We start from the raw sequence: 16,833 nt of genomic DNA, 5'->3' as shown, positions 1-16,833 counted from the left end.
CCTTAACTTCCTCCAGTTGTGCCACCCTCCAGAATAGCACTTCCCAGACTCCAGACTTCAATTTTGCCTGAGGATCTGCTAGCAGCTCTCCAGCTTCACCCACCAATGGGGATCCTATTGTTTGTCCCATTGCTTCTTCCCTGGCTGGGCCTGGGAAGCTTCCTTTGCAGACAAAGCTATGCTGCCCTGTCATACTCGCTGTGCACATCCCAGGCCTGCACCCTTGCCAAGCATCTGGATCCTGGGCCAGCAGGAGGAGGAAGAAAAAGATGGGAAAGTTAGGTGTAGGTAGTGGGGAGGACAGCTATAACTTACCATAACCCCATAGTAAAACCACTCTCTTTAAAATGGGCAAGGTTAAAGCTGCCATGTCTTTTTTTTTTTTTAAGAATCACACAACAACCAAAGAGGACAGACATACAATCCCAGGAAAAGACATTTTTGAAAGAGATGAACACTAGTTTTGCAACTTGAAGCAGCTTTTTGATAATGAATCCAAAGCACACCATAACTCATATAACCATGCAATATACGCTGTTTCCAAAGAAGTATACAGTATAGCTTTTGGTCATTCCCTTTTTTAAGATCACATGTAGTTAATAAATATTACCTACATATGATATTCCAATTCAGCTGACCCATGATCCATCTTGGAAATCTTTATGGTTCTCCAAGTCAGAAAGCAACATGCATGCATAACTTAACTGGGGTTTTCAACCAGGGTTTCTCAGTCTAACATCTGATTTCCTAACTACTTTTTTGTCTTTATGAAAAAAAATCAGCATGGATTTTTTATACTACCCGAGGAATCTTTTTGCCAAACAACAGATTAATAGTGTATTCAATAAATTTATTTATTTATCAAATTTTAAAACCACCCATCTCCATCATAGAGGGATTCTGGATGGTACACAAATAAATTGTTAAAAACAAAACTAAACAATACAATACACACAGAAATTTTAAAAAGGCAAGCACTGTTAAAAATTCATTAAAAGGCATGGGGAGGGCTTTCAGAGTGCTAACCAGCTCCACAACTGTGTTCCTCTGCCCACATTCTATATTGGCTGAAGCTTCTGGATCCTTTTCAAGGGTAGCTCCATGTGGAATGCATTGTAATAGTCCAAACGGGAGACGAGCAGGGCATGAGTGACTGAATGGAAAGCTATCCTATCCAGGAAAGGATGTAACTGATACACAACACAAAGTTGCACAATAACTTCCCAATAAAATCCAGCACTTTACATGACACCACAGAATGCCTAACCTAGTATATTTTAATTATTTTACTTTTAAGTATTAGGCATGTATTAAATAGAATTTCTGTCAGTACAAGCCTGTTGATTTTTTTTTTTTACTAAACTGGCTTTTATTGCCTACTTATGTGTAGAAATTAAAAGATTAGCATCCACAATCACCAAATATGAAGTCAACAGGAAACAAAGTGAACTTCACCTTATCTAGCTAGAAAATAAAATTATTTGTTTTATTTATTACATTTATGTGATGTCCATCTCACGTTGTAGCAACTCTGGCCTGGCATAAATCTGAGAAATCATAACAAATACAAAGTAGAGTAGCTGCTAGACATAATTACAAAACATACAAATCTACTGGAACTTAAACTATGTTTAAACTAGGCTATGGGGGCCTGGATGAGACACAACAGGCTTCAATAGAACTCTGGTAAGATGGAGTGGATATGGGTTGATGGTTGTTCTGCATTTGGGACTTTATCATCTTTGGTTTTAGATGGGATAGCACTGCTCCAGACAGACCTGGTGCATAAGCAATAGGTCCTCCTGAACAGTGAGAAGGTGGCAGTCATGGCCAGGAAGGCCTTTGCTTAACTTTGTATTGTGTGCCAGTTATGCTCCTTCCTGGATCAAGGAGCTCTCCTTTCATAACACATGCCCAAGTCATTTCCCAGATGGTCTACTGCAATATGCTCTACATGGAGCTAGCCTTGAAGAGTATGGGAGCTGATAGGCAGAATGCAGCAGCACAAGCTGTTTTGGGTGCCCCTAGAGTGCTTGCATGTAAGACTGCTCCCACACGAGATGCACTGGATGCTAATTTGCTTCTGGGTCCAATTTAAGGTGTTGGCTATTACCTTTAAAGCTCTTTATTGACCTGTGCACCTGGCTAGACAGGTAGGTATGCTGCATATCAGTCAAGAAATTTCAACTGATGGGATGTAGGAAGTGGGACTTCTTAGCTGCTACCCCTGCTCTCTGGAATACCTTAACCCCAGAGATGAGACAAGCTCCCATTCTTTTGGCTTTTCAGAAGAGTGTTAAGACCTGGCTTTGCCAATGAGCATAAAGGATCTAAGAGTAAGATGCAATCTTGGCAATGGTTGGTGTCTTAAGGACACTCATGCTGCCTTGTTAACCTTTTTAGCCTTTTGAATTTTTTACTCTTCTCAGTCTTTAAGCTCTGTCTAGGGAGAGGCAGTGGCTTTTTCAAGAATTAGAATTAGAATAATAATGAGGCGGGGGGGGGGGAGAGAGAAAAAAGGCAAAGAGGAAGAAAGAGAGAGCTAAAGCTGAGGTGAAAGAGGCAACACATATTGTGGGTGTTAAGAGTGCCTGCACTTCAATTAAGAGTGATTCCAGCAACAGGAAACTTGATAGATCAGCCTATCAAAGATGTACTTCAGCATAGGGACAGATGCAAGCTCAGGATCAGAAACCAAAGCATCAGAGCCAAAACCATCACCAAGTCTTATGAACTGTCTGATGAAGGAGCCAGAGGGCCCCCAGAGATAGTAAAGAAAGCAGAGGCAAGCAATGCACTAAGAACTAGAAAGCAGCAATTGCAGCAACTAGTGGTGGCAACTGTTCAACAGATAAGATCCTCACACAGTAACACCCAAGCCAGGCCTCATTAATGATACCTCAGTTGAATCTTTCATCTCTCTATGGAATATTGGAATGGATGATATGTATAAGCCCTGATAGCTCAGAGGAGGAAGAAGGCAACCTTGCTAGGCTTCGGGAAAGGTGGGAAATCTACCAGATGTTCATTAAACAAGCTACTATTTATTCATAATCCTTTTCAAGCACACACACAAAAAGAATGAGGCACCATAAAGCATGAGTGAAAATACCATATGACATAGAAATGGCACCCAACCTGGCAGGAACAGAGAGAAGGGAGGAAAGAGCCAATCACGCTTGGGATCCTCAGCCTTCAACACACTATGTGATGAGGAGGAATCCCCATATCCTGTAAGCAAATGAAGGAGAGAGTTATATAAGGCATCCAAGGCTTATACTTTGTGGAATTTTGAAGAAAAGGAAATCATCTTCAAAGGACTGCCCAAGCCAGACATTCACATCAGAAAAAGTCCAATGCTGACTTTTTTCTAATGATACTTAACAGATCAAATGCTACCGACACCTAGCACTACTGAACCAGTAGCAGTATTGATTCCCAAATCAGTTGCCCCAAAGACAGAAGTGAAGTAATTGCAAATCCAATGCAGCATACAACAGAAAGAGCTCTAAAAGCAGTACTCAAAGAAGTAGCTCTGAGAATTGGAAACAACATTGCAGCTATCTCATATATTATTGCCTGATGCAAAATCATAGTGTAAAAAACCCCAATAACTTTAAATTAATATTTTTCTTTTGCTACTTGATTAAAGCCATACTATTACATGCCTCAGAGCTGGTTTGGGGTAATAGTTAACCAGGAGACCATGAGTTCTAGTTCCACTTTAGGCACAAAGCCTGTTGGGTGACCATAAGCCAGTCACTTTCCCTCAGCTTTAGGAAAAGGATAATAGCAAATCACTTCTGAAAGACCTTGCCAAGAAAACTGTAGGGACTTGTCCAGGTAGTCTTCAAGAATTTGATAGGACAGAAGAAGAAAAAAAATTATATGCTTAATTGAATGTCTAAGTGAATGCTTAAACAATCAAATAATTCCCATGGATTAAAAAACACCTTCAATAATGTATGAGAAAACTTGACAACAGTTTTAATTTGACTATTAACATCCAATTTTATCAGTGTAAAAGTTTTAGACACAGAATTTATCAGGTTTTGTGCAAAGTAAATATGTAAAAAATTAAATATTAGCATTTTTAGAAATTTGTTTATATGGAGAATGCACAAATACATAAGGAACAGGATTACTTCTATGAGCCCATCCACAAGTCCAGCAATGTTTTTCAGTATGAATGAGCTGGCTTTCTTCTGTGGTATTCTCCAACTTTTATAGTTTGACTAATTTGTGGAAATTCAAAGTTTCCTGATAATGCAAATATAAATGTAGTTGCAGCTACTTTTTAAATTTAATTATTTGTCTTTATCAGTAACTTCTGACTTTGAACTTTTTCATAGCAATCTGCTTTTCTCCTCAACTTTGTCCTCTACTGACAACAGTGAAAATACTGAAAATAGTAATCACCTAAATTCCACTGCCCTAACCCATTTCTGAAAGGACAGAATTATTGGTGTTCAGATACATAGTAGTAGTTATATTAGTTTCTCAACCTTTGTATTGTCCTAGGAGAAATAGCAGTGACAATTCAATTTTCCAATATGAATTTAACACTACATTTCTATTAGTAAGTATGAATCTTACCACAATTACAGGATATCAAGCACCAGTCCTTTGGCTATACTATCATGAACACAGATTCCATAATTATTAATATTACACTCTTAATACTGATTTACATTCATACATGAGTGAAAAGAAAAGAGCAATCATTGCTAGACTTTATATTTAATGAAATGAGGCTGACTCCATCCATGCTGATTTTCTAGACATCCTTCAAAATTTGGCTATGCCAACAGGTCTGGGTAACCAGGGGACTGGTAAGATACTGAGGTAGTTGCATTGTTATTAATATCTGGTCTTTGTCTATTATTTCTCTTAGAACCTTGACCATCTATCAACTGCAAAAGGCAGCTTTACTTGGAACAGCTTACATCCTGTAATGATACCTTTAATACCGTCAGAATCCATCCGTCTACCCAGGTCCTTGAGAAGGACTCAATAGATGGATAAAAATGCCAATGAACCATAATAATTATAATTATAATTTTGCATATATAGTTTTTAGCCATGTTGTACATCACCTGGTGTCACTTGTTTTGTGAGAATGGTGGTCATATAAAGTTGATGAATAAATAAATAAATTTAAAATAACAAAAATGTATAATTAAGTAAGAGGTGCCACGCTCAAAGCAAACCAGCAAATATACAGTAAATCTAATTTTTCCAGCCAAAGAAAGAAAAAATGTCTCAGTATGAATGCAAGAAACTACTTACAGTTCAGAATAGCAATCTCCTAAAATGTCTTAAATTCTTCACATTTAAATTCTTAAATGTGCAATGAAAATCTCTTTACTTCTAAAGCATAAACTATTAGACAAGCTTAGGAACAGCTACAGCACAATAATCTATAGCAAACAACATCTTGACAGCACAAGAGTTCAGAAGTCCTTACAAATTTGCCTTTATTACGTCAAGATGTCAGAACTCATTTGCATTATCTGATTTTTAAATATATTCTCTCTTCCACCCTAGCTATTATCTGGATAGATCTAGAATCTGGGGAAAAAAGGGTCGGTACAAGAAAGAAAGCTAACAAAATCTATCTTTTGCAGATCAATGAATGTTTGGAATTTTAAAAGCCCAACCCTCTGGAGAAGAAAAGATAAAGCATGTGGCTGTATACACACAGACTCACAAAGTCACCCAAGCTTAATTTCAAGTAATGAAAAATGCAAAATTACCCTCAAATGACAGGATTAAATAGAAACTAGTTCAACTAAGTCCTTTGACAATCTAAAGGTATCTTCTGGCAAATAATTTGCTTTTCTTTCCAATCTTTATATCTGATCAAACTTTATCTTATAAAATGCTTTTCTTTCTCAATTTTACCATTTGAAAGGGAAAAGTCTGAGAAATAATGAAGATATTTTTAATATGCCAACAACAAATGCTTCTTTCTAGTATCAGATTATTAAGACCAGTTAAATGACTTCCATTAACTAAAGTTGGCTGATCTAAACCAAGCAGGACCAGTCCTGGTTATTATTAAGATGTGAGACCACCAAGAATTTACAGAGCTGCAAGGTAGACTAAAAATATATTGGAAGAAGGCAATGGCAATCATATCTATACTTTTTTGAGTATAGATAGTCCTCCACTTACAACAGTTTATTTAGTGACTGTTCAAAGCTACAATGACACTGAAAAAAGCAAAAAAGGTCATAAAATGGGGCAAGTCTCACTTGTCTCATTTAGCAACAGAAATGTTGGGCTCAATTGTGGTTGTAAGAAGAGGATTACCTGTACAGTATCACATGGTCATATCATTATCATATCACATGAACAAAAATTCAATGTGACCAAAAGGAAATGTTATCTTTTACAAGCATTAAACCCTGCAATATCATTTGTTTGAGGAAATGTATAGCCTAATAAGAATACAATAATCACAGCATAAAATGATTCTATGGATTTCAAGCCAAAATAATTCTGAATAACGTAAAATTATGAGATTGGCTCATATAAACAATCCATAAATTACAGTGGCACCAATATGTTTAAAGATAAAGGTAAAGGTTCCCCTCGCACATATGTGCTAGCGGTTCCCAACTCTAGGGAAACACCAATATGTTTAAGACATGGCAAAAGAAGAGAATTAGAATATAATAAATATAGTGACAGTTGTAAAAGACACATTTGATTGTTTATATATAGTACTCACCATCTCTTTAGCTATTTCCACAGCTTCTTGCAGCCCATAAAGCCTGCCACAAACTAGGTAAATCCCATTGGCCCAGAGAATACAGCCCTCATGGACCCAAAATTCATTGCTATCAAGAGGTAGTTCAGGAATTTGTAGCTCCAACTCAGGACCACCTTCAGAAGTAGGTATGGGGGGTTTAGAGTCTGAAGAAGTATTTTCACCAACACTGCCACCCTCAGTGGCTGCTTTTTTACAAGCAGTGCCTCTTGAAAGTGACCGAGAAGTCCCAGCACAGTCCTCAGAGCGATGTCGTCTTTTAAAACGTGGGTGGGCAGCCAGGCTTCTCTGTTCTTTTTGCTCTTGTTCCTCCTCTTCTTCCTCTGTGTCAGTCTTGGAACCATTAGACAGACTTTTATGTCGTACTTTGATCTTGTTTTGCATCTCTGTGGACTTCTTAGGAGGGGGATTCTTGGGCAGTGTGGCTGCATAATCTTGTGGGTAGAAAGGTCCAAAGAGATCACCCATGTTGCGGTAGCTGGCCCATTTGCCGCAAAGGCAACAAACAAGATGGCCCATAACAGATGACTCTGTTACAACAGGACCTTGTAGCATAAAAGAGGAAGTAGGCAGTACTTTACTCTCAACGTTGCTAGGAGGTGGTGTTGATGACCTCTGTCCTTTTCGACCCCTCATCAATTTATTCTGCTCTTCTTCTTCTGCATTAATTATTGTGCATACAGCACCTAGCTCGCATTTGTTTACCACATGAATGTATGGGAAAAAAGATTTATTCCTAGTATCAGTTTTATCAAGAGACTGAATAGCATATTTTAGTTTGATTTCTGGTTCTTGAGGCTCCACAATGGGAGCAGCTCGTCTTGGTTTCCGCTTTCGTGGTTGTGTTGTAGTTTTCCTCCTCTCCCTTCGCTGTCTTTTAGGTTTTGGTTCACTGTCTACTGTCTCCTCTGATAGCTGCACTGCTTCTGGCACTAATAGAAGCGGTAATTGTTGCTGCTTCTTTTGTTTGTTTACACTACCGATAGGTCTTCCCTTCTTCTTACCAGAAGGAAAATATCCCTTTGGAGGAAAGGGATCTGACTTGGGTGTCATAATGATACCTCCATCTTTTTCTTCTGGCTTTACGCTTGTTTCAGGAGCCAAAATATTGGTTGGCGGAATTGATTTTGATTCAGCAAAATTTACAGATCCATCTATTCTTACTTGCCCAACAGATTTCTGCGAAGATGCTGGAATCAAGACAGGCACTGAACCATCCTTGCCAACAGTGACATGTTCAGAAATCTCTTTTTTCACAATCTCATCTCCATCATCACGCCAATCTTCAGAAGATATTGTCCGAGAAATTTCATTGGTCAGTACTTGATTTTCTCGATCTAACACTTCAACTTTTATATTTTCTTCTCCTATTTCATGATTGGCCACATTCCCACTGTCTGGGCGGCCACTCTTCAGAGACAGAATGTCATCAAGAGTGACTGCATCTGCACCAGCCTCAGCACAATTTGAAGATGCACTTCTCCTAACACTGGGAGAGGTGATTTTTTGAACAATAGCTTCCAACTTTAATCCACGACCCTTTCGTGGGGGAAGAATTTTTGTTTTAGCTGGGCTTGTGATGGAAACACCAGAACAGTTTCTATTATCAGGACTTGGAAGATTCTTAGATGATTCTCCTTTTGAGAATGATCTGCCAACATCTTGGTTTTGAGAGGAATGGGCATAAGAATTGAGAGTTTTATCAACTCCATCCTTTGATGAAGGGAGTATGCGTCCTTTGTCATCAATCCCACTGGTTTTCATTTCCTGCAGCTGCCTCTTGCTTGGAATAGGAGAAATGAATGAGCGGACTCGCCTTCTCATTATTAAAGGATTTTGAGGAGATTGATCTTCTTGGCCTGGAATTCTTACCATGGCATTGGCAGATTTAAGTACATCACCAACATCATCACGCCTATGTGTATCACTATTTTGTGAAATAAATCTCTTCTGACTTGTTGTCCCTAGAGAGCCACTGTTCTTTCCAGGGGTTAACTGACGGGAAAGATCCCAACCCGATTCATGTTGTTGAATCTTTTGATTTATGTGTTTAATTTCCACACACTTATTCTGCAGAGTGCTTTCACTCCCCAACAAACAACGGCTGGTTTCTTGGCACCCCACATCATGGTAAGAACCAGAATGGAGATATATCATTCCCTCCTTGTCATTTTTTAAAGGACTCCTTACTCTATCTAGGAATTGTTGCTGTCTTGGGCTCTTTCTAGCTGTTTCCTGCCTATGCTGAGCTGCAGCAATCACACCCTGAGCAGAGCTACTACTCCAATCTTTATAATCCTCTTGCTGTTGATGGTATAACTGTCTTTTATAGTGATACTGGGAATTCAGTCCTTGATTAGGATCACCATAAACGTGGGATCGGGAATTACCATGATATGCTGAAGCCAAAGATGAACTTTCAGAATTTGAAGAGAAAGAAGTATGTAAGGAACTCCGGTTGACCCTGTCAGAAAGCACCATATGTGGATTCATCTGGTGAAGATCTGTCCCTGGGCCTCTGTTTCTTCCAGGTGACATCTTTAATTTATCTGCCAGATCATGAAATTGAGAGGGAGATTTACCTCTCATTCCTTCCCGACTGCTTCCTATTCTGCTAGGTCCTCGTCTCATCTGTGTTGTTCGGTTATCCTGTTGTAACAGGTAGTCTGATGTAGAATCAAGTGTTGCAGCTCCAGGACTAGCATTCCCTCGGTAAGATTCATGTTTAAAACTGGCATGGTGACAATGATCTCCTGATTTTTTGTTGTTGATGTTGGCAGAGGTCTTAGGTTCAAAATCCTCCTCTTTAATCTGCCCACTATGAGACTTTAGCTTGGCTTCTATAGCTACGAGGCCACCAGGGAGGATGACTGACTGATTTAAACCAGAAGTCAGACGGTCACTTCTTCCACTCCTGCCATCAGAACTCATATGCCCTCCAGAATGTGGCCCAGAATCTCTAGCAATCTGCCTCAAAGGTGATATATCACAAATAACGGATCTTCTCTCAGAGACTCCTCCAGCTTCATGAGCTGTAGACTCTAAGTCAAACTTTCTAGGTATAGGATAATCTACCAAATTTATCTGTTTCATCTCAGCTGTATTGCCACTTAATTTTCTATCCCAGTGTCCCCAATGTGAACCTTCCATAAGAGATCCAATACTTTTATTTAAAAGGCCTCTGTTACTTAGTTCATTTGTTTGATTAACCAGAACATTGGGTCTCATGCTACTTTCTAAACTTCCACTGATTCCATGCTGATCTTGGGCATTTCTAGAATATCTTCTGTCAGGATGATGATGATAGCCTTGTAGAACTTCCTGCAATAGACTGGGAAATTTTTCATTCCTGCCCTTTCGCTCACTATGCACTGAAAACTCCCCTTTATCCTGACCTGAAGGATATTGTGAAAAGCTACCAGAAGTTCTTTGCATATTAACCCCAATACTATCTTTGAAGCTGTACCTCAAACTACCAGGGGATTTAGAAGGTTCTGTTCTGCTTGAAAAACTAGAGCCAATAGCAGCATGACCAGGTGGATTGTTTCCATCTTCATTATGATTAGTGCTGCTGTCCCCAGTTCTGCTTCCCTTATTTCCGCCTTGTGACTCTTGCTGAGCTCCTACAAGACTAGTTTCTTTCACTGCAGAGGCAGAAGGCAATGCTTGAGCACTTGTAGAAGCATCATCTTGTTGGGGTTTGTCTTGTCCACTTGATTTTTCCACTCTTCCTGACATAGCTTCTCTGGAGACTATCACGCCAACTGTCTTTTCATTGATCTTTGGGGGGACCTCCACAGAAATCAAAGCTTCTTTTTCATCAGCAGGGGAGGCCGCTTCTTCCTCAACTGCAGAGCTGGTAGTGATTTTTGCAGGTTCATTTTGAGATAGCGGTGCTGGTGATGACTGAGATTTCTCTAAATTACCCCCTTTATAAGTGGTGTCAGAACTGGTGCTCTGACCACTCAATTGTCTCACCCTTTCTCCTTGATCTTCTGAACTACTGGAACAGCCACCATCAATGGACTCTGCTAGTGGAGACTTAAGCTGTTCTTCTGCTTGAGAGGAACCTTCTGAGTTTGTGCAGCTCTCTGATTTTTTTGATGATTTTTTTGAGCTTTTCTTCTGAGGCACCAAAGCATCTGAGAGTAACATGTGCTGAACTGTATTGGGAAGATTAGCTACTTGACTACTCAGGGCACTTAAACTGCTTAGTCCTGGATCTGTAAGTCTTTTTTCTTGCAAGCCTTCAAGCCCAAATCCTTTGAATCCTGCACCCTGAGCACTGGGGCTTGGCATCATGGATGGTGTTGGACTAAGCTGAGGCATCATTTGTAAAATGCGGTTTCTAGATGTTACTGGAATGTTGCTTTGTCCACATTGAAGATTCTCACCACTTGGCATGAGAGGAGATGGTGTGGAACTGCAGCTTGGAGACTGAACCACAGAGGCAGCTGGTGACGGGTTAGATATAGGACTAAAATTCTGATGGAACTGCATGGGTGATCTTACAGGGACCTCAGCTTGATTGTACTGCCCCACTTGACTTTGAAGAGACAGTTTGGAAGCAGTATTTGAATACTGCATTACATGTTGCGAAGGAGTCTGTTGTTGTTGTGACTGTTGTCCCTGTCCTTGTGCCTGTTGACTCCCTTGGGTCAACTTTGACTGCTCAAAGTTTTTCATTGGCTGTGTCTGAAAGCTGTAATTTGACTGAGTCCCATAAGCTTGTGCACTTGAACCAACAGCATGTCCTTCATACTGTGAACCAGCATTCACAGTATAATTACCATCATAGTTCTGTCCAGATTGACCAAACCGTTGAGGAGAAGGAAATGAAGAAGAGGAAGAAACAGGAGGCTGATAGTGCTGACTATACTGACCTATTCTTAATGGATAGCTAGAAGTAGATGAAGGCAGATTTGAAGGGCGTTGAATTGACTGCAAATGAGGTGTGTTAGAGGCAGATTGGTTAGAGGCCTGTGGTAAAGGCTGATGAGATTGATAGAGCTGCTGCCTCATTTGCTGCACTTGTTGCTGTTGTTGGCTAGATGTCGGCTGCTGGTACTGAGCAGTGCCAGGGGAGAAAGGACCAGTATAGTCCTGCTGATAATGTGTTACTCCACTAAGTGATGAGTGTTGTGTTTGAAACTGGTTCACGTGACTTTCACTTCCATACTGACTCCCAAAGCTGCTACCTTGGGGTGGTCCATAGCTTTGTACTGGTCCAGAAGGCCTACGCTGAGGAAGCTGTTGTCCTGCTGCTGCAGGATCCTTGCTGGAAGCCATATAATAGAATTCTCCTGCTTCTTTTCTAAAACCTTGATAACTCTGATGTCCAGAGCTTTCACTGCCCATAGATGCAGAGTTTCCTGTTGCTTCACGCCGTCCACTAGTGCTGCCACCTCCTCCAAAGCTCTGAAACATCTGAGCTTGCTGGCGAGTGCTAAATTCCTCTAGCCGGGATGCACCATGTACTTCCTGTGGGTAGTTCTGTTGGTTTCCGTGGTAACTGTTCTGCTCCCGAAAGGACTGCATGCTGTTCAGCTGCGTATTGACAGCTTAACAGCCTGCCTGAAAGAGAAAAAAAAATAAATAAATGAGCAAACCAGTTCATGTCCCCCAAGTCACAGAAATATACATATTATCAACTAACTGACCTAGTATTGTTTTCCCCTCAGGAAACTAAGAGCATGAATTTCTGCTATGGAAACAGAATAGGATGACAATGACTATATTTTATAAGAACATTTTGGAAGATTGTTTTTATTAGCTATTTTCCACCTATTCCATGTTAGAGCTGCTGTGACAGATATCAGAATGACTCCAGCCCCAATAGCAATTCTATACTGCTTACAATAATATCTCACAGCAGAGGATATTTGAAATGGAGAAACTTTGAAATAGTTTTAAAATATTTATCTGGTTTGAAAACACAAGTATCTATGGTGTGAAAAATACAGAATGTACATCAATATTTATCAAGAAGCAAATACCATCTTTTATGAAGTGAATTACAGCGCCAGAAAAATAATCATCAGGTTGAGCATAACTTAAAATTACGAGTGAGAAATCACCAATAGTGCTTTTGGATTTTATGAAAGATTCCTATATTCCCAATTTTCCACTGTCCCAAAATTCAAATAATAATATCACATAAACAGCAATATTAATATTTGTACACATCCATGCACCTAGCACAGTTAAAAATCTGAATATAAAAGGTGGAGCACATAAACCAAATTTCAATTTAAGCAAAACAAATTTAATGTAAAATAGTTGAATACTCCCAAAATGCTTCCTTATGACTCTATAAATATTTAATTCAGGTTATGTCTATCTTCAAATATATGAATGCAGTCTGATTTAAGTGTATGTTCATCAAAAGCTATAATTTGTTTTAAGTCACCAAAAGTTAAGGAAAGAACTAAACAATTACAATTGTTCTGCTAGCGAAACCAAATCAAATATGTAACTGAATAAACCAATTAATTTACTTCATCAACAATCTTTAGGGATCAGAACCTGACCAAACTTGGCTGATTCCAGAAGCTAAGAGTATTAACACTTGGATGGGAGATACTTGAGAATTCCAGAGCTGTAAATAGAATATATGCTTTTGAATGCTGATGCTGGAGAAGACTCCAGAGAATAGCACGGAAAGCCAAGAAAATAAGCAAATGGATTATCAAACAAATAAATGCAGAATTTTCACTTAAAGCACAAATGACCAAGCTCAAATTAATCTACTTTGAGAAGAGGATGACCAGTAACAAAATGAATGAACTTGGTTACAATGGCAATAAGTGCTCCAATGGTAGATTGGAAAAACCAAGTTAGGAAAGATTGTAGTGGTGAAAAAAATCTGTCTACATGGTAACTAACAGTTGAAATGATTTGATGACATAATCAGGCAAGAGTAAAACAGGAAAAAAAAATATCCTCGAAGGCATTAGCAAACTTTTAAATAATTTTGCCAATGTTGAATGGATATAGTTACCTGGAGTTAAGCTCACCTTTACTATGGTACTCAAGAATTTGATAACAAATATAAAATGTAAATATAAATATGAAAAAAATATCAATAGACCAGTGGCGAAATCTAAAAACTTTTCCTACCAGTTCTGTGGGCGTGGCTTGGTGGGGTCATGTGACTGGGTGGGCGTGGCTATGTAGTCATGTGACTTGGGGGTTTCAAAAGACAGAAACTCACTTTAACAATGTCCTGCTGGAGCAGGGGGTTCGACTAGATGACCTCCAGGTCCCTTCAAGCCCTGGATTGCTGTGCTCTTTCACGGTATCCTCTGAAGCTGTATCTAGTGCCAGGTTTGTGGTCCTTCCTTCCTCTCCTTTGGGAGCCCACCATCTGGTGGGAAGGGGGGTTCCGGAAGTTGAGACTGTTGTTGGTCCTGAGCCACCAATCCGGAACCAGGTGAAAGGAGCAGAGGGAGATATACAGCAAGAGCAAGAGGAGTTCCCAGTTTTATACGGGGATTTGGCAAGTGTCTTTAGTGAGGAGGAGTGTGAGGTCTTACCACCTCATCACTCCACTGATTGCACTATCGAGCTAATACCTGGAACTAAACTGCCAAAGCAAAGCATATGTACTCGATGATCCCGAAAGAGATTGAAGAACTGAGGCGATAAACCAGTGGTTCTCAACCTTTATAGTGCTGCGACCCCTTTAATACAATTCCCCTCGATGTGGCGACCCCAACCGTAAAATTATTTTTTTTTAGGCAGCGATCTCAGCGCGCCTCAGGAGCCGAAGGGGGAAAAAAGCAACAAACTGTTTTTTTGAATTTATCGCGCCTGAAGCCATATTGGCTAGCAATCTGAACTGCTTGCGATTGCCTTGAGGACGAAGGCATTAAAGCGGAGACTCCTCCCCTATTAAGTTTATCACGCCTGAAGCCAGATTAGGCTAGTGATTGGGAGTGATTGCAGCTGGCTTGAGAGGGAGACATCAGAGCAAAGATTTCTCTCTTTTTTAATTCATCGCACCTGAAGCCGAATTCAGCTAGCGATTTGAAGAGCCTGCAGCTGGCTTGTAGAGTCAACCATTGCAGCGCGATTCTTCGACTCGCAAGTATACTTTCCATATTTCCGATGGTCTTAGGCAACCCCTGGCAAATCGTCATTCGACCCCCGACGGGGTCGCGACCCACAGGTTGAGAACCACTGCAATAAACCCTAGCACCAACAGAACAGCTGAAAGTAGCATTCTAATGCTATGGTGGAACGCTACTTGAGTTGTTACATTTCATATCAACAAACAGACTGGTCCAATCTTCTGCCATTTGCTGAATGAGTGGCCAGATAAAATGAGAGGTTTGGCCACAAGTCAAAATAGCGCTACAGAAAGCAGCCGATGAATACAAATGGCAAGCCAATAAAAAGAGGGCTGACCACAAACCTTTCCAGGTGGGGGACCAGATGTATCTAACCACTAAATATCTCAAATTATGGACACCCAACAAAAAATTGGGACCCAAATATGTTGAACCGTTTACTGTAACCAAAGTTATTAAACTTGTGACTGTAGCCCTGAAGCTGCCACTCCTGTTGGGGAAGGTACACCCTGTCTTCCATAGTAGCCTACTGAAACCAGTAGAGGCTATTAGGGCCTCCGCTAATGTGCCAGGGCCCGTAACCAATGACCATTACAAGATAGATAAAATACTTGATTCCAGGTTTTATAGAGGAAGGGTCCAGTATCTCGTACCCTGGAAAGGATACCCATACACGGATGCTTCATGGGAGAAGGGTGACTTCAATGGCCCAAGCCTGCTATGGCGGTTTCACCGCAAATACCCATATAAACAGGGGCTCTCCCCATGCCCACGCAGATAACATTAACCTCTCCATTTTGTCCCTTAAAGGTGGACTCCTGGTAGAGTGGGGCACCTGTTGAGCCTTGGTCTGGGCTCAACACATGAATGCGAGAGGGAGCGCACAAACCGAGGACGGCGAGAGCTCATGGGATGACGCATAGAGCTAGGGTGTGGGCATGGGTGATGGTGGTGGTGGGAGTTGCGACAAGTGGTGAGAGACGTAAGTACCGTGGACATGGTGAGCTCGGTGGCAGCAATGGCGGCAGACTGCAGGCGGCTGGGAATCCCAGCAATCCCTACTGATGTCAGGACAGGCGGTGCATGTGCATCAAACTGCCAAACAGCTGTTAAGCGCGGCCACCTGGGTGATGGATATGTTTGGCGGAGGCTAGAAAAGGGCGCTGAGAGGCGGAAGTTCTCAGCACCGACTTTGGTCACTGGCATTGACGAATAGCCACCTTGTAGTGGGGAAAATAAACCAGATACAACCCAGCATCTAGCGTCTGGAGGATCCATCATTCGGCTTCTGGATAGGGTCACCTTAGCAAGCGGAGATATTTATTGAAATGTCAATTTAGTGTGGCTGCTTTTATCACTGTTGCCACTGGTCAGAAAAACACTTTTTCCCATTCTCCCAATAGTCTATTATCAGTGACACTGTTTTCCCTGAAGGAATAAAAAGGTGGAAAAGAAGATGCAGGAAGGAAAGCAATAATAAAGGTGAGATTAAAAAAAATAAACTTGAGAAAGCAAAAGAAAGAAAAAAGAAGGAAAGGGGAAGACAGGGACTAGAAGGAACTGATTATAACTGATGAAGAAAAATCAGAAAAGTACACTTTAGTTTTTAGGGAAATCTCACTAGCTTACCTCACATGCTATGACAAATCAGAATATAAGAGTTAATGCAATGTATAAACTGCAACACCAAGCCAGAAAAGAAAGGGACAAGAAAAACAAATTAGAGATAACACATGTGGATAAATGAATAATTCCACATCAATACATTGGCCAATTTTGATTTTAAAAATGCTTCATTCCCTAAACTGAAAGATTTATCCACTGCAATACTTCTTTATGCAACCAATGTTGCAAATACCTCAGTAATCTTAATTAGCTTCAGCAAAGATAATTTTCTTGCCTTTCTATTGCTCTATAGAGGAATAACTATAAATGATCAAAAACCAAAGGTTATTTCCTTTATCAAGAGGCCTGTCAGTCACACAT

At 40.3% G+C, this 16,833-nt stretch overlaps 1 protein-coding gene across 8 annotated transcripts in view; it reads right to left on the bottom strand.

Annotated features, from left to right (window-relative positions):
* TCF20 (transcription factor 20) overlaps positions 1–16,833 on the bottom strand; it is a 192,608-nt gene that overhangs the window by 18,785 nt on the left and 156,990 nt on the right. For 6 of the 8 annotated variants that reach the window (XM_058191632.1, XM_058191633.1, XM_058191635.1 and 3 more), the window contains one exon: positions 6,737–12,349. In XM_058191632.1, coding sequence (XP_058047615.1) covers positions 6,737–12,313 — 5,577 coding nt within the window. In that variant the 5' untranslated portion in view covers positions 12,314–12,349. Of the gene's footprint in view, positions 1–6,736; positions 12,350–13,988; positions 16,705–16,833 lie in introns of those variants that run through there. The other 2 variants (XM_058191634.1, XM_058191636.1) reach the window with 2 other exon arrangements.

Source organism: Ahaetulla prasina, chromosome 7, assembly GCF_028640845.1.
Source record: "Ahaetulla prasina isolate Xishuangbanna chromosome 7, ASM2864084v1, whole genome shotgun sequence".
NCBI classification, from domain to species: Eukaryota; Metazoa; Chordata; class Lepidosauria; order Squamata; family Colubridae; genus Ahaetulla; species Ahaetulla prasina.
Note: the sequence above shows the minus strand (reverse complement) of the source record. Positions and strands in the feature narration are given on the sequence as shown.